Source organism: Osmia lignaria, unplaced genomic scaffold, assembly GCF_051020975.1.
Source record: "Osmia lignaria lignaria isolate PbOS001 unplaced genomic scaffold, iyOsmLign1 scaffold0030, whole genome shotgun sequence".
NCBI classification, from domain to species: Eukaryota; Metazoa; Arthropoda; class Insecta; order Hymenoptera; family Megachilidae; genus Osmia; species Osmia lignaria.
Genome location: NW_027478171.1, coordinates 1,637,994 through 1,661,483, shown reverse-complemented (window position 1 = coordinate 1,661,483; position 23,490 = coordinate 1,637,994). Strand labels below are relative to the sequence as shown.

General features: G+C 42.1%; 1 protein-coding gene across 1 annotated transcript; it reads left to right on the top strand.

Moving 5' to 3' along the window:
- The first annotated feature begins 15,271 nt into the window (after positions 1–15,271).
- On the top strand, positions 15,272–19,243 carry LOC143306668 (uncharacterized). Its single transcript, XM_076693080.1, has one exon. It carries the CDS (start codon positions 15,272–15,274, stop codon positions 19,241–19,243), a length of 3,972 nt encoding a protein of 1,323 aa, XP_076549195.1.
- The last annotated feature ends 4,247 nt before the right edge of the window (positions 19,244–23,490 follow it).

Sequence of the window (23,490 nt, the reverse complement as noted above, 5' to 3'; positions counted from 1 at the left end):
AAGAGGAAGAAATATCTCGAAATATGTCCGTCAGTCCCCTTCCCTTGAGATAAATCTGCAAATATCTCGGAAACGAAGCGAGCTATGGCAAAATGTTAAGAGACCTTTTTTGTAGAGAATTAAGTTTCCTACTTTTTATCTTCTATGATATTTTTTGATCAGATGCGTAGTTCTCGAGATATATCAAGATATTTAAAAGTTCCGAAGCTGCACAAACATAATAGAGGTACAGAAACACCGTGGCCTCTTTCTTTGAGATGACTCTGCACTATTGCGAGCTGCAAATGCCATTTCCAGCATAGCTGTGCAGAAGAAGAACAACAAGAAGAAGAAATATCTCGAAATATGTCCGTCAGGCCCCTTCCCTTGAGATATACCTGCAAATATCTCGGAAACGAAGCGAGCTATGGCACAATGTTGAGAGACGTTTTTTGTAGAGAATTATGTTTCCTACAATTTATGTTCTATGATATTTTTTGATCAGAAGCGTAGTTTTCGAGATATATCGAGATATTTAAAAGTTCCGAAGCCGCACCAACATAATAGAGGTACAGAAACACCGTGGCCTCTTTCTTTGAGATAACTCTGCACTATTGCGAGCTGCAAATGCCACTTCCAGCTTAGCTGTGGAGAAGAAGAACAACAAGAAGAAGAAATATCTCGAAATATGTCCGTCAGGCCCCTTCCCTTGAGATAAATCTGCAAATATCTCGGAAACGAAGCGAGCTACGGCAAAATGTTAAGAGACCTTTTTTGTAGAAAATTAGGTTTCCTACTTTTTATGTTCTATGATATTTTTTGATCAGATGCGTAGTTCTCGAGATATATCAAGATATTTAAAAGTTCCGAAGCCGCACCAACATAATAGAGATACAGAAACACCGTGGCCCCTTTCTTTGCGATAACTCTGCACTATTGCGAGCTGCAAATGCCACTTCCAGCTTAGCTGTGCAGAAGAAGAACAACAAGAGGAAGAAATATCTCGAAATATGTCCGTCAGGCCCCTTCCCTTGAGATAAATCTGCAAATATCTCGGAAACGAAGCGAGCTATGGCAAAATGTTAAGAGACCTTATTTGTAGAGAATTAAGTTTCCTACTTTTTATGTTCTATGATATTTTTTGATCAGATGCGTCGTTCTCGAGATATATCAAGATATTTAAAAGTTCCGAAGCCGCACCAACATAATAGAGATACAGAAACACCGTGGCCCCTTTCTTTGCGATAACTCTGCACTATTGCGAGCTGCAAATGCCACTTCCAGCTTAGCTGTGCAGAAGAAGAACAACAAGAGGAAGAAATATCTCGAAATATGTCCGTCAGGCCCCTTCCCTTGAGATAAATCTGCAAATATCTCGGAAACGAAGCGAGCTACGGCAAAATGTTAAGAGACCTTTTTTGTAGAAAATTAGGTTTCCTACTTTTTATGTTCTATGATATTTTTTGATCAGATGCGTAGTTCTCGAGATATATCAAGATATTTAAAAGTTCCGAAGCCGCACCAACATAATAGAGGTACAGAAACACCGTGGCCTCTTTCTTTGAGATAACTCTGCACTATTGCGAGCTGCAAATGCCACTTCCAGCTTAGCTGTGGAGAAGAAGAACAACAAGAAGAAGAAATATCTCGAAATATGTCCGTCAGGCCCCTTCCCTTGAGATAAATCTGCAAATATCTCGGAAACGAAGCGAGCTACGGCAAAATGTTAAGAGACCTTTTTTGTAGAAAATTAGGTTTCCTACTTTTTATGTTCTATGATATTTTTTGATCAGATGCGTAGTTCTCGAGATATATCAAGATATTTAAAAGTCCCGAAGCCGCACCAACATAATAGAGATACAGAAACACCGTGGCCCCTTTCTTTGCGATAACTCTGCACTATTGCGAGCTGCAAATGCCACTTCCAGCTTAGCTGTGCAGAAGAAGAACAACAAGAGGAAGAAATATCTCGAAATATGTCCGTCAGGCCCCTTCCCTTGAGATAAATCTGCAAATATCTCGGAAACGAAGCGAGCTATCGCAAAATGTTAAGAGACCTTATTTGTAGAGAATTAAGTTTCCTACTTTTTATGTTGTATGATATTTTTTGATCAGATGCGTAGTTCTCGAGATATATCGAGATATTTAAAAGTTCCGAAGCCGCACCAACATAATAGAGATACAGAAACACCGTGGCCCCTTTCTTTGAGATAACTCTGCACTATTGCGAGCTGCAAATGCCACTTCCAGCTTAGCTGTGCAGAAGAAGAACAACAAGAAGAAGAAATATCTCGAAATATGTCCGTCAGGCCCCTTCCCTTGAGATAAATCTGCAAATATCTCGGAAACGAAGCGAGCTATGGCAAAATGTTAAGAGACCTTTTTTGTAGAGAATTAAGTTTCCTACTTTTTAGGTTCTATGATATTTTTTGATCAGAAGCGTAGTTTTCGAGATATATCGAGATATTTAAAAGTTCCGAAGCCGCACCAACATAATAGAGATTCAGAAACACCGTGGCCCCTTTCTTTGAGATAGCTCTGCACTATTGCGAGCTGGAAATGCCACTTCCAGTTTAGCTGTGCAGAAGAAGAACAACAAGAAGAAGAAATATCTCGAAATATGTCCGTCAGGCCCCTTCCCTTGAGATAAATCTGCAAATATCTCGGAAACGAAGCGAGCTATGGCAAAATGTTAAGAGACCTTATTTGTAGAGAATTAAGTTTCCTACTTTTTATGTTCTATGATATTTTTTGATCAGATGCGTAGTTCTCGAGATATATCAAGATATTTAAAAGTTCCGAAGCCGCACCAACATAATAGAGATACAGAAACACCGTGGCCCCTTTCTTTGAGATAACTCTGCACTAGTGCGAGCCGCAAATGCCACTTCCAGCTTAGCTGTGCAGAAGAAGAACAACAAGAAGAAGAAATATCTCGAAATATGTCCGTCAGGCCCCTTCCCTTGAGATAAATCTGCAAATATCTCGGAAACGAAGCGAGCTATGGCTAAATGTTAACAGACCTTTTTTGTAGAGAATTAAGTTTCCTACTTTTTATGTTCTATGATATTTTTTGATCAGATGCGTAGTTCTCGAGATATATCAAGATATTTAAAAGTTCCGAAGCCGCACCAACATAATAGAGATACAGAAACACCGTGGCCCCTTTCTTTGCGATAACTCTGCACTATTGCGAGGTGCAAATGCCACTTCCAGCTTAGCTGTGCAGAAGAAGAACAACAAGAGGAAGAAATATCTCGAAATATGTCCGTCAGGCCCCTTCCCTTGAGATAAATCTGCAAATATCTCGGAAACGAAGCGAGCTATGGCAAAATGTTAAGAGACCTTTTTTGTAGAGAATTAAGTTTCCTACGTTTTATCTTCTATGATATTTTTTGATCAGATGCGTAGTTCTCGAGATATATCAAGATATTTAAAAGTTCCGAAGCTGCACAAACATAATAGAGGTACAGAAACACCGTGGCCTCTTTCTTTGAGATAACTCTGCACTATTGCGAGCTGCAAATGCCACTTCCAGCATAGCTGTGCAGAAGAAGAACAACAAGAAGAAGAAATATCTCGAAATATGTCCGTCAGGCCCCTTCCCTTGAGATAAATTTGCAAATATCTCGGAAACGAAGCGAGCTATGGCAAAATGTTAAGAGACCTTATTTGTAGAGAATTAAGTTTCCTACTTTTTATGTTCTATGATATTTTTTGATCAGATGCGTAGTTCTCGAGATATATCGAGATATTTAAAAGTTCCGAAGCCGCACCAACATAATAGAGATACAGAAACACCGTGGCCCCTTTCTTTGAGATAACTCTGCACTATTGCGAGCTGCAAATGCCACTTCCAGCTTAGCTGTGCAGAAGAAGAACAACAAGAAGAAGAAATATCTCGAAATATGCCCGTCAGGCCCCTTCCCTTGAGATAAATCTGCAAATATCTCGGAAACGAAGCGAGCTATGGCAAAATGTTAAGAGACCTTTTTTGTAGAGAATTAAGTTTCCTACTTTTTATGTTCTATGATATTTTTTGATCAAATGCGTAGTTCTCGAGATATATCAAGATATTTAAAAGTTCCGAAGCCGCACCAACATAATAGAGATACAGAAACACCGTGGCCCCTTTCTTTGAGATAACTCTGCACTATTCCGAGCTGCAAATGCCACTTCCAGCTTAGCTGTGCAGAGGAAGAACAACAAGAAGAAGAAATATCTCGAAATATGTCCGTCAGGCCAGTTCCTTTGAGCTGAATCTGCAAATATCTCGGAAACGAAGCGAGCTATGGCAAAGTGTTAAGAGACGTTTTTTGTAGAGAATTAAGTTTCCTACTTTTTATGTTCTATGATATTTTTTGATCAGATGCGTAGTTCTCGAGATATATCAAGATATTTAAAAGTCCCGAAGCCGCACCAACATAATAGAGATACAGAAACACCGTGGACCCTTTCTTTGAGATAACTCTGCACTATTGCGAGCTGCAAATGCCACTTCCAGCTTAGCTGTGCAGAAGAAGAACAACAAGAAGAAGAAATATCTCGAAATATGTCCGTCAGGCCCCTTCCATTGAGATATATCTGCAAATATCTCGGAAACGAAGCGAGCCATGGCAAAATGTTAAGAGACCTTTTTTGTAGAGAATTATGTTTCCTACAATTTATGTTCTATGATATTTTTTGATCAGAAGCGTAGTTTTCGAGATATATCGAGATATTTAAAAGTTCCGAAGCCGCACCAACATAATAGAGGTACAGAAACACCGTGGCCCCTTTCTTTGAGATAACTCTGCACTAGTGCGAGCCGCAAATGTCACTTCCAGCTTAGCTGTGCAGAAGAAGAACAACAAGAAGAAGAAATATCTCGAAATATGTCCGTCAGGCCCCTTCCCTTGAGATAAATCTGCAAATATCTAGGAAACGAAGCGAGCTATGGCAAAATGTTAAGAGACCTTTTTTGTAGAGAATTAAGTTTCCTACTTTTTATGTTCTATGATATTTTTTGATCAGGTGCGTAGTTCTCGAGATATATCAAGATATTTAAAAGTTCCGAAGCCGCACCAACATAATAGAGATACAGAAACACCGTGGCTCCTTTCTTTGAGATAACTCTGCACTATTGCGAGCTGCAAATGCCACTTCCAGCTTAGCTGTGCAGAAGAAGAAGAACAAGAAGAAGAAATATCTCGAAATATGTCCGTCAGGCCCTTTCCCTTCAGATAAATCTGCAAATATCTCAGAAACGAAGCGAGCTATGGCAAAATGCTAAGAGACGTTTTTTGTAGAGAATTATGTTTCCTACAATTTATGTTCTATGATATTTTTTGATCAGAAGCGTAGTTTTCGAGATATATCGAGATATTTAAAAGTTCCGAAGCCGCACCAACATAATAGAGATACAGAAACACCGTGGCCCCTTTCTTTGAGATAACTCTGCACTAGTGCGAGCCGCAAATGCCACTTCCAGCTTAGCTGTGCAGAAGAAGAACAACAAGAAGAAGAAATATCTCGAAATATGTCCGTCAGGCCCCTTCCCTTGAGATAAATCTGCAAATATCTCGGAAACGAAGCGAGCTATGGCAAAATGTTAACAGACCTTTTTTGTAGAGAATTAAGTTTCCTACTTTTTATGTTCTATGATATTTTTTGATCAGATGCGTAGTTCTCGAGATATATCGAGATATTTAAAAGTTCCGAAGCCGCACCAACATAATAGAGGTACAGAAACACCGTGGCCCCTTTCTTTGAGATAACTCTGCACTATTGCGAGCTGGAAATGCCACTTCCAGTTTAGCTGTGCAGAAGAAGAACAACAAGAAGAAGAAATATCTCGAAATATGTCCGTTAGGCCCCTTCCCTTCAGATAAATCTGCAAATATCTCGGAAACGAAGCGAGCTATGGCAAAATGTTAAGAGACCTTTTTTGTAGAGAATTAAGTTTCCTACTTTTTATGTTCTATAATATTTTTTGATCAGATGCGCAGTTCTCGAGATATATCAAGATATTTAAAAGTTCCGAAGCCGCACCAACATAATAGAGATACAGAAACACAGTGGCCCCTTTCTTTGAGATAACTCTGCACTATTGCGAGCTGCAAATGCCACTTCCAGCTTAGCTGTGCAGAAGAAGAACAACAAGAAGAAGAAATATCTCGAAATATGTCCGTTAGGCCCCTTCCCTTGAGATAAACCTGCAAATATCTCGGAAACGAAGCGAGCTATGGCAAAATGTTGAGAGACTTTATTTGTAGAGAATTAAGTTTCCTACTTTTTATGTTCTATAATATTTTTTGATCAGATGCGTAGTTCTCGAGATATATCAAGATATTTAAAAGTTCCGAAACCGCACCAACATAATAGAGATACAGAAACACCGTGGCCCCTTTCTTTGAGATAACTCTGCACTATTGCGAGCTGGAAATGCCACTTCCAGTTTAGCTGTGCAGAAGAAGAACAAGAAGAAGAAGAAATATCTCGAAATATGTCCGTTAGGCCCCTTCCCTTCAGATAAATCTGCAAATATCTCGGAAACGAAGCGAGCTATGGCAAAATGTTAAGAGACCTTTTTTGTAGAGAATTAAGTTTCCTACTTTTTATGTTCTATGATATTTTTTGATCAGGTGCGCAGTTCTCGAGATATATCAAGATATTTAAAAGTTCCGAAGCCGCACCAACATAATAGAGATACAGAAACACAGTGGCCCCTTTCTTTGAGATAACTCTGCACTATTGCGAGCTGCAAATGCCACTTCCAGCTTAGCTGTGCAGAAGAAGAAGAACAAGAAGAAGAAATATCTCGAAATATGTCCGTCAGGCCCTTTCCCTTCAGATAAATCTGCAAATATCTCAGAAACGAAGCGAGCTATGGCAAAATGCTAAGAGACGTTTTTTGTAGAGAATTATGTTTCCTACAATTTATGTTCTATGATATTTTTTGATCAGAAGCGTAGTTTTCGAGATATATCGAGATATTTAAAAGTTCCGAAGCCGCACCAACATAATAGAGATACAGAAACACCGTGGCCCCTTTCTCTGAGATAACTCTGCACTAGTGCGAGCCGCAAATGCCACTTCCAGCTTAGCTGTGCAGAAGAAGAACAACAAGAAGAAGAAATATCTCGAAATATGTCCGTCAGGCCCCTTCCCTTGAGATAAATCTGCAAATATCTCGGAAACGAAGCGAGCCATGGCAAAATGTTAACAGACCTTTTTTGTAGAGAATTAAGTTTCCTACTTTTTATGTTCTATGATATTTTTTGATCAGATGCGTAGTTCTCGAGATATATCGAGATATTTAAAAGTTCCGAAGCCGCACCAACATAATAGAGGTACAGAAACACCGTGGCCCCTTTCTTTGAGATAACTCTGCACTATTGCGAGCTGCAAATGCCACTTCCAGCTTAGCTGTGCAGAAGAAGAACAACAAGAAGAAGAAATATTTCGAAATATGTCCGTCAGGCCCCTTCCCTTGAGATGAATCTGCAAATATCTCGGAAACGAAGCGAGCTATGGCAAAATGTTAAGAGACCTTTTTTGTAGAGAATTAAGTTTCCTACTTTTTATGTTCTATGATATTTTTTGATCAGATGCGTAGTTCTCGAGATATATCAAGATATTTAAAAGTTCCGAAGCCGCACCAACATAATAGAGATACAGAAACACCGTGGCCCCTTTCTTTGAGATAACTCTGCACTAGTGCGAGCCGCAAATGCCACTTCCAGCTTAGCTGTGCAGAAGAAGAACAACATGAAGAAGAAATATCTCGAAATATGTCCGTCAGGCCCCTTCCCTTGAGATAAATCTGCAAATATCTCGGAAACGAAGCAAGCTATGGCAAAATGTTAAGAGACCTTTTTTGTAGAGAATTAAGTTTCCTACTTTTTATGTTCTATGATATTTTTTGATCAGATGCGTAGTTCTCGAGATATATCAAGATATTTAAAAGTTCCGAAACCGCACCAACATAATAGAGATACAGAAACACCGTGGCCCCTTTCTTTGAGATAACTCTGCACTATTGCGAGCTGGAAATGCCACTTCCAGTTTAGCTGTGCAGAAGAAGAACAACAAGAAGAAGAAATATCTCGAAATATGTCCGTTAGGCCCCTTCCCTTCAGATAAATCTGCAAATATCTCGGAAACGAAGCGAGCTATGGCAAAATGTTAAGAGACCTTTTTTGTAGAGAATTAAGTTTCCTACTTTTTATGTTCTATGATATTTTTTGATCAGATGCGCAGTTCTCGAGATATATCAAGATATTTAAAAGTTCCGAAGCCGCACCAACATAATAGAGATACAGAAACACAGTGGCCCCTTTCTTTGAGATAACTCTGCACTATTGCGAGCTGCAAATGCCACTTCCAGCTTAGCTGTGCAGAAGAAGAACAACAAGAAGAAGAAATATCTCGAAATATGTCCGTCAGGCCCTTTCCCTTCAGATAAATCTGCAAATATCTCAGAAACGAAGCGAGCTATGGCAAAATGCTAAGAGACCTTTTTTGTAGAGAGTTATGTTTCCTACAATTTATGTTCTATGATATTTTTTGATCAGAAGCGTAGTTTTCGAGATATATCGAGATATTTAAAAGTTCCGAAGCCGCACCAACATAATAGAGATACAGAAACACCGTGGCCCCTTTCTTTGAGATAACTCTGCACTAGTGCGAGCCGCAAATGCCACTTCCAGCTTAGCTGTGCAGAAGAAGAACAAGAAGAAGAAGAAATATCTCGAAATATGTCCGTCAGGCCCCTTCCCTTGAGATAAATCTGCAAATATCTCGGAAACGAAGCGAGCTATGGCAAAATGTTAAGAGACCTTTTTTGTAGAGAATTAAGTTTCCTACTTTTTATGTTGTATGATATTTTTTGATCAGATGCGTAGTTCTCGAGATATATCAAGATATTTAAAAGTTCCGAAACCGCACCAACATAATAGAGATACAGAAACACCGTGGCCCCTTTCTTTGAGATAACTCTGCACTATTGCGAGCTGGAAATGCCACTTCCAGTTTAGCTGTGCAGAAGAAGAACAACAAGAAGAAGAAATATCTCGAAATATGTCCGTTAGGCCCCTTCCCTTCAGATAAATCTGCAAATATCTCGGAAACGAAGCGAGCTATGGCAAAATGTTAAGAGACCTTTTTTGTAGAGAATTAAGTTTCCTACTTTTTATGTTCTATGATATTTTTTGATCAGATGCGCAGTTCTCGAGATATATCAAGATATTTAAAAGTTCCGAAGCCGCACCAACATAATAGAGATACAGAAACACAGTGGCCCCTTTCTTTGAGATAACTCTGCACTATTGCGAGCTGCAAATGCCACTTCCAGCTTAGCTGTGCAGAAGAAGAACAACAAGAAGAAGAAATATCTCGAAATATGTCCGTTAGGCCCCTTCCCTTGAGATAAACCTGCAAATATCTCGGAAACGAAGCGAGCTATGGCAAAATGTTAAGAGACCTTTTTTGTAGAGAATTAAGTTTCCTACTTTATATGTTCTATGATATTTTTTGATCAGATGCGTAGTTCTAGAGATATATTAAGATATTTAAAAGTTCCGAAGCCGCACCAACATAATAGAGATACAGAAACACCGTGGCCCCTTTCTTTGAGATAACTCTGCTTTATTGCGAGCTGTAAATGCCACTTCCAGCTTAGCTGTGCAGAAGAAGAACAACAAGAAGAGGAAATATCTCGAAATATGTCCGTCAGGCCCCTTCCCTTGAGATATATCTGCAAATATCTCGGAAACGAAGTGAGCTATGGCAAAATGTTAAGAGACCTTATTTGTAGAGAATTATGTTTCCTACAATTTATGTTCTATGATATTTTTTGATCAGAAGCGTAGTTTTCGAGATATATCGAGATATTTAAAAGTTCCGAAGCCGCACCAACATAATAGAGATACAGAAACACCGTGGCCCATTTCTTTGAGATAACTCTGCACTAGTGCGAGCCGCAAATGCCACTTCCAGCTTAGCTGTGCAGAAGAAGAACAACAAGAAGAAGAAATATCTCGAAATATGTCCGTCAGGCCCCTTCCCTTGAGATAAATCTGCATATATCTCGGAAACGAAGCGAGCTATGGCAAAATGTTAAGAGACCTTTTTTGTAGAGAATTAAGTTTCCTACTTTTTATGTTCTATGATATTTTTTGATCAGATGCGTAGTTCTCGAGATATATCAAGATATTTAAAAGTTCCGAAGCCGCACCAACATAATAGAGATACAGAAACACCGTGGCCCCTTTCTTTGAGATAACTCTGCACTATTGCGAGCTGCAAATGCCACTTCCAGCTTAGCTGTGCAGAAGAAGAACAACAAGAAGAAGAAATGTCTCGAAATATGTCCGTCAGGCCCCTTCCCTTGAGATAAATCTGCAAATATCTCGGAAACGAAGCGAGCTATGGCAAAATGTTAAGAGACTTTATTTGTAGAGAATTAAGTTTCCTACTTTTTATGTTCTATGATATTTTTTTATCAGATGCGTAGTTCCCGAGATATATCAAGATATTTAAAAGTTCCGAAGCCGCACCAACATAATAGAGATACAGAAACACCGTGGCCCCTTTCTTTGAGATAACTCTGCGCTATTGCGAGCTGGAAACGCCACTTCCAGTTTAGCTGTGCAGAAGAAGAACAACAAGAAGAAGAAATATCTCGAAATATGTCCGTCAGGCCCCTTCCCTTGAGATAAATCTGCATATATCTCGGAAACGAAGCGAGCTATGGCAAAATGTTAAGAGACCTTTTTTGTAGAGAATTAAGTTTCCTACTTTATATGTTCTATGATATTTTTTGATCAGATGCGTAGTTCTAGAGATATATCAAGATATTTAAAAGTTCCGAAGCCGCACCAACATAATAGAGATACAGAAACACCGTGGCCCCTTTCTTTGAGATAACTCTCCTTCATTGCGAGCTGTAAATGCCACTTCCAGCTTAGCTGTGCAGAAGAAGAACAACAAGAAGAAGAAATATCTCGAAATATGTCCGTCAGGCCCCTTCCCTTGAGATATATCTGCAAATATCTCGGAAACGAAGTGAGCTATGGCAAAATGTTAAGAGACCTTATTTGTAGAGAATTAAGTTTCCTACTTTTTATGTTCTATGATATTTTTTGATCAGATGCGTAGTTCTAGAGATATATCAAGATATTTAAAAGTTCCGAAGCCGCACCAACATAATAGAGATACAGAAACACCGTGGCCCCTTTCTTTGAGATAACTCTGCACTATTGCGAGCTGCAAATGCCACTTCCAGCTTAGCTGTGCAGAAGAAGAACAACAAGAAGAAGAAATGTCTCGAAATATGTCCGTCAGGCCCCTTCCCTTGAGATAAATCTGCAAATATCTCGGAAACGAAGCGAGCTATGGCAAAATGTTAAGAGAGTTTATTTGTAGAGAATTAAGTTTCCTACTTTTTATGTTCTATGATATTTTTATATCAGATGCGTAGTTCCCGAGATATATCAAGATATTTAAAAGTTCCGAAGCCGCACCAACATAATAGAGATACAGAAACACCGTGGCCCCTTTCTTTGAGATAACTCTGCGCTATTGCGAGCTGGAAACGCCACTTCCAGTTTAGCTGTGCAGAAGAAGAACAACAAGAAGAAGAAATATCTCGAAATATGTCCATCAGGCCCCTTCCCTTGAGATAAATCTGCATATATCTCGGAAACGAAGCGAGCTATGGCAAAATGTTAAGAGACCTTTTTTGTAGAGAATTATGTTTCCTACAATTTATGTTCTATGATATTTTTTTTTCAGAAGCGTAGTTCTCGAGATATATCGAGATATTTAAAAGTTCCGAAGCCGCACCAACATAATAGAGATTCAGAAACACCGTGGCCCCTTTCTTTGAGATAACTCTGCACTAGTGCGGGCCGCAAATGCCACTTCCAGCTTAGCTGTGCAGAAGAAGAACAACAAGAAGAAGAAATATCTCGAAATATGTCCGTCAGGCCCCTTCCCTTGAGATAAATCTGCAAATATCTCGGAAACGAAGCGAGCTATGGCAAAATGTTAAGAGACTTTATTTGTAGAGAATTAAGTTTCCTACTTTTTATGTTGTATGATATTTTTGATCAGATGCGTAGTTCTCGAGATATATCAAGATATTTAAAAGTTCCGAAGCCGCACCAACATAATAGAGATACAGAAACACCGTGGCCCCTTTCTTTGAGATAACTCTGCACTATTGCGAGCTGGAAATGCCACTTCCAGTTTAGCTGTGCAGAAGAAGAACAACAAGAAGAAGAAATATCTCGAAATATGTCCGCCAGGCCCCTTCCCTTGAGATAAATCTGCAAATATCTCGGAAACGAAGCGAGCTATGGCAAAATGTTAAGAGACCTTTTTTGTAGAGAATTATGTTTCCTACAATTTATATTCTATGATATTTTTTGATCAGAAGCGTAGTTCTCGAGATATATCGAGATATTTAAAAGTTCCGAAGCCGCACCAACATAATAGAGATACAGAAACACCGTGGCCCCTTTCTTTGAGATAACTCTGCACTATTGCGAGCTGCAAATGCCACTTCCAGTTTAGCTGTGCAGAAGAAGAACAACAAGAAGAAGAAATATCTCGAAATATGTCCGTCAGGCCCCTTCCCTTGAGATAAATCTGCAAATATCTCGGAAACGAAGCGAGCTATGGCAAAATGTTAAGAGACCTTTTTTGTAGAGAATTAAGTTTCCTACTTTATATGTTCTATGATATTTTTTGATCAGATGCGTAGTTCTAGAGATATATCAAGATATTTAAAAGTTCCGAAGCCGCACCAACATAATAGAGATACAGAAACACCGTGGCCCCTTTCTTTGAGATAACTCTGCACTAGTGCGAGCCGCAAATGCCACTTCCAGCTTAGCTGTGCAGAAGAAGAACAACAAGAAGAAGAAATATCTCGAAATATGTCCGTCAGGCCCCTTCCCTTGAGATAAATCTGCATATATCTCGGAAACGAAGCGAGCTATGGCAAAATGTTAAGAGACCTTTTCTGTAGAGAATTAAGTTTCCTACTTTTTATGTTCTATGATATTTTTTGATCAGATGCGTAGTTCTCGAGATATATCATGTTCGAAAATGTAATTTCTACCGCCTGCACGCGGACCGCGGCAGCACTTAGCAGCGCGACCGGCAGCCACCTTGGATGCCGGTCACGCCGACCAATCAGGGAGCGTTACGTCAGCAAAAAGAAGCCAACGGTTCTTGCTGCGACGAAGCCGGTTGATCGGCCATTATTGTTCTGGTTAGCATACTACCAACACGTGCGAACACAGTTTTCTCGAAAGGCAAATTTCTCAAGCTCAATCTCAGAATCTAGTACTGCAAGTTAACCGCGTGTGAAGTGCCAACGGCCACCGCGAGCTCGCGATTAGCTTTGACGTACGCAAATCCACGTGATTAATATAATTCCGTGGTGCCACGTGCTACGCTAACACGTGGTCCTATACAGCGCAAGCACAATCTCGAATCCACCGCGACGCGTGTGCGAATAGCTCGATCAACGATCATTGTACCTTCGTGCAACGCACAATTTTCTGTAAATAGTGTACATACTGAGTGTCTGTAAATACATTGTTTTTTGTGCAAACTCAAGTACATAATTTTCCCGTCTCACTGCCGATCCTACAACCGAACCGGTCTCGTACAATCTCAAACTCGAACGCCTACTTTTGAACATTTTTTTTGGTCCTTCGAGCCGGATCGGCAGTGACGGGTTGTGCTCGGCAACAACGTTGTTAGTGAAATCTCGAACTCAGTGACTAGAATGAGTGAGAAAGGTGACAAAGTTCCCAAGGCGACGCCACAGGAAGCCAAGTCGGCCTCAAGACCGACGTCACCCACGCCGGTGACATCAGCAACGCTGACAGTGCCAACGGTACTACCGGCAGAAGCACCTCCACCGACGGTGGAAAAACGCGTAACACGCGCCTCATCTCCTGCCGGCTTGTCAACGGAGCTGTCCATGAAGGCCAAGACGCAAATGAGTAGAGTCGAAGGCCTCCGCAAATTAATGGACAAGATGCCGGAAATGATGGATGAAACTTCTCTCGACGAGATCGACTTCATCGACAAGCAGGTCGATGAAATACACAAGGCGTTCCAAAAGGAGCATTCCTACCTTGAAGTTACCTGGCCTTCGGGTCAGAACTCCCATCCATATGTCAGCGACAATTGCTACGACCTCGAGATGAGCGTGGTCATCGAAATCAGACGACGTCTGTGCAAGTTTCGGGCCGCATTCGCAAGGCTGCACGCAGCGCGTGCAGCATCACCATCACGACAAAGGCCGTCGAAACTCCCTGAGTTGACGCTTCCCACTTTCGCGGGTCGCTATGAAGCGTGGCCTGCGTTTTGCGAGCTTTTCAAATCGATAATCATCGATAATCACCGATTATCTGATGTGGAGAGGCTGCATTACTTGAGGTCAAGCCTCCAAGGGGAGTCGCTACGCGCCATCTCCAATCTGCCGGCGATAGGAGAATCCTTCCCAATTGCTTGGAAGAATTTAAAGCAACGCTTTGAGAACAAGAGGATCATAGTACAATCTCTGCTTGACAAGCTCTGTGCGACACCACCAGTGCAACAGAAGAGCGCAATGGTTCTCCACAACGTGGCGGCCAATTTGCGCGATTTCAACACCTCGTTGCGCGCTCTTGCTTCAACCGACGAGTTGTGGAATTGCACACTCATCCATCACATCTCTCGTAGTCTTGACAAGACTACGCGAGAGGCTTGGGAAACCAGCCTAGGAAACTCTGAAGAATTTCCGAAGCCAGAGCAACTGGAGGCGTTCCTCACGACCAAGGCACGGGCTCTAGAAAGGGTTGAAACGCCAACGGCCAAAAATCAGCCTGCTCAACCTCAGGCAAAGGCGAAACCAACAGGTCAACGACCTGCCTTGACAACGTCACAGGCTAACACCACCACAAGAGCAGCCGCACACGCCTATCCGTGCGACTGTTGTCAGGCCGACCACTTCATTGTGTCATGCACAAAGTTCAGGTCGATGCCTGTACCAGAAAGACGAAGTCTAGTGGACAAACTGTCTCTGTGCAGAAATTGTTGCGGCCGTCACACCACTGCGAATTGCAAGTCTGAACACCGTTGCAAACAGTGTGGACGGCCTCATCACACAATTCTACACCTGGCTGCAACGCAGCCACAGACCACAGCCAAGCCTGCGGCAACACAAGAGAATCCGACAACGTCGTCCTCTTCAACACAAACACAATAAAGTGTAGGTGCAGTCGTCAAGCACTCAAGCACGATTTCAATGGGTCAACGATCCAGTACAACCGCCAACACAAACGATCAACGATCAAGCTCGCTTGCGACGCAAGCCGAGCTAACGCTGTTAGCAACAGCACATGCACAAGTCATCACCTCATCCACGACCTACAACGCAAGGCTGCTCGTCGACTCCGGATCGGAGCTCAGTTTCGTTTCTGAAGATCTCGTCGAACAGCTAGGACTTCAACGCACTCAATCTTCAATCTCCATCACTGGCATTGGTGGCAAGAAATCAACACAAACTCGAGGTATTGTATCACTACATTTACAATCTCTTTACAATACCTCATCGATCTCAATACAAACTCATGTGTTACGCACTCTAACCACAATTTTGCCGTCTTCTGAGGCACCCCACCAAGACTGGCCACATCTCAATCGTCTCAAGTTGGCAGATCCTGAGTTTTACAAACCACGACCCATCGACGTCATCATTGGTGCCGACAATTATGGACGAATTATAAAATCAAATGTAATTAAAGGTTCGCCATCAATGCCAGTCGCCCAGCTCTCAATATTCGGATGGCTCGTTATTGGACCAGCAAGGAGGCGTCAAGCTCGTGCTTATTTATCATTTAATGCATCAATCCCTCAAGACAGCGACGCTGCTCTGAGAGAACTGCTGACGAAATTCTGGATTCAAGAGGAGCTTCCAACGGAAAACACATCTCAACTCACACCGGACGAACAAGAGTGTGAAGATCACTTTCGTGCAACGCACAGCCGTGATTCTACTGGGCGATACGTGGTGCGTATTCCTCTCAAAACAAATACTAAAGTCTTGGGTACCTCTTACAGCACAGCTCGCTCCTGCCTGCGACGCACGCTCAGCAAGCTCACTCGAAATCCTGAGTACCGTGAGCAATATCAGCGATTCATGATGGAGTACGAGGACCTCGGTCACATGAAGAAGGCTTCTTCAATCTCGCCCAACGACTCTTCAATTTACTATCTTCCACATCACGGAGTTTTCAAGCCTGGCAGTGAAACAACAAAGCTGCGGGTCGTCTTCAATGGCTCAAGTCCAACAACAACTGGACTTTCTGTCAACGACATCATGCACACTGGTGCGAATCTCCTGCTCAACATCAACGACGTTTTGCTGTGGATTCGCCATCACAAATGCATATTCGCCACGGACATCACAAAGATGTATCGTCAAGTACGAGTACATGAAGACGATTGGAATCTCCAACGGATACTCTGGATAGATGAGGAATCAAATGAAGTCCCATACACACTGACAACAGTCACCTACGGTACCAAAGCTGCACCATTTCTAGCTGTCAGAGCCCTGTTGCAACTTGCAGAGGACGAAGGTCAACGCTACCCACTGGCAGTACCATCAATCAAATATGCAAGGTATGTCGACGACATATTTGGTGGTGCAGATTCTCTTGATTCGTTAATTGAAATTGCTTCACAATTAACTGACTTGTGCAACGCAGGCGGTTTCCCTCTTGCAAAGTGGCACTCAAACGAAGCCTCTCTGCTTGAAACCATCGTGCCTTGCAATAATTCTCAAGGTACATCAATCTCACTAGACGACTGCAATACCAAAATACTCGGATTGCGATGGAACACTGTCAACGATAGTTTCACATTCACTACTAAATCTCACCACAATCTCAATTTTACAAAACGCCTTGTATTATCTGAAGTAGCACAGATATTTGATCCGCTTGGCTTTTTGTCACCAGTCATTATTCGAGCGAAGGTACTCCTGCAAGAATTATGGCTTCTCAATCTCAAATGGGATGATCCACTGCCATCCCATGTTACTATACGATGGATTGCGATCAGAGAAGATCTCACAAGTCTGGCCAGACTCTCAATACCAAGGTGGTTCAACACCTACAACAATTCTACAGTGGAATTACATGGCTTCTCTGACGCTTCACAACTCGCCATGGCAGCAGTAATTTACATTACTGTTTTTTCGCCGTCCACAGATCACAAGGTGACGTCACTGGTGTGCTCCAAGACAAAGGTCGCACCTCTCAAAAGGCTTACAATTCCCCGACTCGAGCTCACAGCTGCGCTGATACTTGCAAAATTACTGAAATACGTTCAAGCTAATCTCAAACTCAACATTGCTACAATTCACCTGTGGACGGATTCTCAAGTAACACTTACATGGATCAAATCTCACGCATCACGATGGAAAGATTACGTCAGGAATCGTGTAACACAAATTCAAGAACTAACGCAAACTGCAACTTGGGTGCACGTTCCTGGCACATCAAATCCTGCTGATTGCGCTTCAAGAGGATTGACTACAACTCAGCTTGAACAACACGAGCTATGGTGGAGGGGACCACCGTGGCTTTTACAATCTCAAGAATCATGGCCTGTACAACGCAACGCATCTGACGACACTTGCCTGCAGGAGTGTCGCCCAGGAATCTCTCACGTGTTAACGTGCCAAAAAATCGATTATCACTGGGACTTGATTCACAAATATTCATCTTTGCAAAAACTTTTTCATGTTACCTCAGTTTGTTACAGGTTCATCTCCAAACTGAGAAGGACAACTGCTTCAACGAGGCTCTCGAACACACCAGCTGATTTGGAAAGGGCCAAAATCTTCTGGATCAAGGCCACACAATCAGCATACTTCTCACACGAGCTCAAGATGATGGTCAACAACCAAACGTTACCATCGTCCCACGCCTTCAATCGACTCACGGCCTTCATCGACGATCAAGGGGTTATTCGAGTTGGAGGAAGACTCAGCAACGCTCAGTTAACCTATGAAGGTAAACACCCTGCAATCCTTCCACGTCACTCACGTCTGTCCGAATTGATTGTAGATCACTCCCACAAAGCAACGCTTCATGGAGGGACACAACTCACACTCGCTCACATCAGACAGACTTACTGGATCATCGGTGGACGAGCTCCAGTCAAATCTCACATTCTGCGGTGTGTTGTGTGTGCTCGGCAGAGGGGGATCCGTGCCCATCAACTGATGGGCCAACTACCTCTCTCTCGGGTTACACCCTCACACCCATTCTCACACACCGGCGTAGACTACGCCGGTCCCATCGCACTCAAGACGTGGAAGGGGCGAGGTGCGAAAACACAAAAGGGCTGGATCTGTGTTTTCGTTTGCATGACAACGTCTGCTGTTCATCTGGAAATGGTTACCGACTATTCAACGGATGGATTCGTTGCCACGTACCGACGGTTCGCTGCAAGAAGAGGCATTCCACATACAATCTACTCCGACTGCGGAACAAACTTCATCGGAGCAGATTCAGCATTGAAATCAATGTTCGTCGAGGGCACTCAAGACAATCAACGATTGGCCAAGCTGTTCGTCGACGACCATACAACTTGGAGTTTCAATCCACCTGCTGCACCGCACATGGGAGGAAAGTGGGAGGCAGTGGTCAAGTCTGTCAAATACCATCTCAGACGCACGGTGAGTGACACTTTACTCACCTTTGAAGAATACTATACTCTTCTAAATCAGATTGAAGCAACGCTTAATTCACGACCACTGGAGCCTCTCACGGACGACCCTGACGATCTCTCAGTGCTAACACCAGCTCATTTCCTAATCGGAAGAGCAATCTCAACGCTGCCTGAGCCATCTGTTGAACAGGCCAACATCTCACCGAGAGCCAGGTGGCATCTCATACAACAAAAATTACAACAATTCTGGAAGCGCTGGTCAACTCAACATCTCCAACGGATGCAATCAATCTCTAAGTGGCATCACCCTTCCAACAACATCCACGTTGGATCTCTGGTGCTGCTTACAGACGAGCGCTTCCCACCATGCAAGTGGCCTCTTGCTCGAGTGCTCGCAGTTCACCCTGGACCAGATGGACTGACGAGGGTCGTCACGATCAAGACGGCCACCTCAACTCTAACTCGGCCAATTGCAAAGTTGGCTCTACTACCAGTAGAGGATCAGGATTCATCACCATCTTCTACGAGCTGCTGATGGCGGGCGGAATGTTCGAAAATGTAATTTCTACCGCCTGCACGCGGACCGCGGCAGCACTTAGCAGCGCGACCGGCAGCCACCTTGGATGCCGGTCACGCCGACCAATCAGGGAGCGTTACGTCAGCAAAAAGAAGCCAACGGTTCTTGCTGCGACGAAGCCGGTTGATCGGCCATTATTGTTCTGGTTAGCATACTACCAACACGTGCGAACACAGTTTTCTCGAAAGGCAAATTTCTCAAGCTCAATCTCAGAATCTAGTACTGCAAGTTAACCGCGTGTGAAGTGCCAACGGCCACCGCGAGCTCGCGATTAGCTTTGACGTACGCAAATCCACGTGATTAATATAATTCCGTGGTGCCACGTGCTACGCTAACACGTGGTCCTATACAGCGCAAGCACAATCTCGAATCCACCGCGACGCGTGTGCGAATAGCTCGATCAACGATCATTGTACCTTCGTGCAACGCACAATTTTCTGTAAATAGTGTACATACTGAGTGTCTGTAAATACATTGTTTTTTGTGCAAACTCAAGTACATAATTTTCCCGTCTCACTGCCGATCCTACAACCGAACCGGTCTCGTACAATCTCAAACTCGAACGCCTACTTTTGAACATATCAAGATATTTAAAAGTTCCGAAGCCGCACCAACATAATAGAGATACAGAAACACCGTGGCCCCTTTCTTTGAGATAACTCTGCACTATTGCGAGCTGCAAATGCCACTTCCAGCTTAGCTGTGCAGAAGAAGAACAACAAGAAGAAGAAATGTCTCGAAATATGTCCGTCAGGCCCCTTCCCTTGAGATAAATCTGCAAATATCTCGGAAACGAAGCGAGCTATGGCAAAATGTTAAAAGACTTTATTTGTAGAGAATTAAGTTTCCTACTTTTTATGTTCTATGATATTTTTTTATCAGATGCGTAGTTCCCGAGATATATCAAGATATTTAAAAGTTCCGAAGCCGCACCAACATAATAGAGATACAGAAACACCGTGGCCCCTTTCTTTGAGATAACTCTGCGCTATTGCGAGCTGGAAACGCCACTTCCAGTTTAGCTGTGCAGAAGAAGAACAACAAGAAGAAGAAATATCTCGAAATATGTCCGTCAGGCCCCTTCCCTTGAGATAAATCTGCATATATCTCGGAAACGAAGCGAGCTATGGCAAAATGTTAAGAGACCTTTTTTGTAGAGAATTATGTTTCCTACAATTTATGTTCTATGATATTTTTTGATCAGAAGCGTAGTTCTCGAGATATATCGAGATATTTAAAAGTTCCGAAGCCGCACCAACATAATAGAGATTCAGAAACACCGCGGCCCCTTTCTTTGAGATAACTCTGCACTAGTGCGGGCCGCAAATGCCACTTCCAGCTTAGCTGTGCAGAAGAAGAACAACAAGAAGAAGAAATATTTCGAAATATGTCCGTCAGGCCCCTTCCCTTGAGATAAATCTGCAAATATCTCGGAAACGAAGTGAGCTATGGCAAAATGTTAAGAGACCTTTTTTGTAGAGAATTAAGTTTCCTACTTTATATGTTCTATGATATTTTTTGATCAGATGCGTAGTTCTAGAGATATATCAAGATATTTAAAAGTTCCGAAGCCGCACCAACATAATAGAGATACAGAAACACCGTGGCCCCTTTCTTTGAGATAACTCTGCACTATTGCGAGCTGTAAATGCCACTTCCAGGTTAGCTGTGCAGAAGAAGAACAACAAGAAGAAGAAATATCTCGAAATATGTCCGTCAGGCCCCTTCCCTTGAGATATATCTGCAAATATCTCGGAAACGAAGTGAGCTATGGCAAAATGTTAAGAGACCTTATTTGTAGAGAATTAAGTTTCCTACTTTTTATGTTCTAGGATATTTTTTGATCAGATGCGTAGTTCTCGAGATATATCAAGATATTTAAAAGTTCCGATGCCGCACCAACATAATAGAGATACAGAAACACCGTGGCCCCTTTCTTTGAGATAACTCTGCACTAGTGCGAGCCGCAAATGCCACTTCCAGCTTAGCTGTGCAGAAGAAGAACAACAAGAAGAAGAAATATCTCGAAATATGTCCGTCAGGCCCCTTCCCTTGAGATATATCTGCAAATATCTCGGAAACGAAGCGAGCTATGCCAAAATGTTAAGAGACTTTATTTGTAGAGAATTAAGTTTCCTACTTTTTATGTTCTATGATATTTTTTGATCAGATGCGTAGTTCTCGAGATATATCAAGATATTTAAAAGTTCCGAAGCCGCACCAACATAATAGAGAAACAGAAACACCGTGGCCCCTTTCTTTGAGATAACTCTGCACTATTGCGAGCTGGAAATGCCACTTCCAGTTTAGCTGTGCAGAAGAAGAACAACAAGAAGAAGAAATATCTCGAAATATGTCCGTCAGGCCCCTTCCCTTGAGATAAATCTGCAAATATCTCGGAAACGAAGCGAGCTATGGCAAAATGATAAGAGACCTTTTTTGTAGAGAATTAAGTTTCCTACTTTTTATGTTCTATGATATTTCTTGATCAGATGCGTAGTTCTCGAGATATATCAAGATATTTAAAAGTTCCGAAGCCGCACCAACATAATAGAGATACAGAAACACCGTGGCCCCTTTCTTTGAGATAACTCTGCGCTATTGCGAGCTGGAAACGCCACTTCCAGTTTAGCTGTGCAGAAGAAGAACAACAAGAAGAAGAAATATCTCGAAATATGTCCGTCAGGCCCCTTCCCTTGAGATAAATCTGCATATATCTCGGAAACGAAGCGAGCTATGGCAAAATGTTAAGAGACCTTTTTTGTAGAGAATTATGTTTCCTACAATTTATGTTCTATGATATTTTTTGATCAGAAGCGTAGTTCTCGAGATATATCGAGATATTTAAAAGTTCCGAAGCCGCACCAACATAATAGAGATTCAGAAACACCGCGGCCCCTTTCTTTGAGATAACTCTGCACTAGTGCGGGCCGCAAATGCCACTTCCAGCTTAGCTGTGCAGAAGAAGAACAACAAGAAGAAGAAATATTTCGAAATATGTCCGTCAGGCCCCTTCCCTTGAGATAAATCTGCAAATATCTCGGAAACGAAGTGAGCTATGGCAAAATGTTAAGAGACCTTTTTTGTAGAGAATTAAGTTTCCTACTTTATATGTTCTATGATATTTTTTGATCAGATGCGTAGTTCTAGAGATATATCAAGATATTTAAAAGTTCCGAAGCCGCACCAACATAATAGAGATACAGAAACACCGTGGCCCCTTTCTTTGAGATAACTCTGCACTATTGCGAGCTGTAAATGCCACTTCCAGCTTAGCTGTGCAGAAGAAGAACAACAAGAAGAAGAAATATCTCGAAATATGTCCGTCAGGCCCCTTCCCTTGAGATATATCTGCAAATATCTCGGAAACGAAGCGAGCTATGGCAAAATGGTAAGAGACCTTTTTTGTAGAGAACTAAGTTTCCTACTTTATATGTTCTATGATATTTTTTGATCAGATGCGTAGTTCTAGAGATATATCAAGATATTTAAAAGTTCCGAAGCCGCACCAACATAATAGAGATACAGAAACACCGTGGCCCCTTTCTTTGAGATAACTCTGCTTCATTGCGAGCTGTAAATGCCACTTCCAGGTTAGCTGTGCAGAAGAAGAACAACAAGAAGAAGAAATATCTCGAAATATGTCCGTCAGGCCCCTTCCCTTGAGATATATCTGCAAATATCTCGGAAACGAAGTGAGCTATGGCAAAATGTTAAGAGACCTTATTTGTAGAGAATTAAGTTTCCTACTTTTTATGTTCTAGGATATTTTTTGATCAGATGCGTAGTTCTCGAGATATATCAAGATATTTAAAAGTTCCGATGCCGCACCAACATAATAGAGATACAGAAACACCGTGGCCCCTTTCTTTGAGATAACTCTGCACTAGTGCGAGCCGCAAATGCCACTTCCAGCTTAGCTGTGCAGAAGAAGAACAACAAGAAGAAGAAATATCTCGAAATATGTCCGTCAGGCCCCTTCCCTTGAGATATATCTGCAAATATCTCGGAAACGAAGCGAGCTATGCCAAAATGTTAAGAGACTTTATTTGTAGAGAATTAAGTTTCCTACTTTTTATGTTCTATGATATTTTTTGATCAGATGCGTAGTTCTCGAGATATATCAAGATATTTAAAAGTTCCGAAGCCGCACCAACATAATAGAGAAACAGAAACACCGTGGCCCCTTTCTTTGAGATAACTCT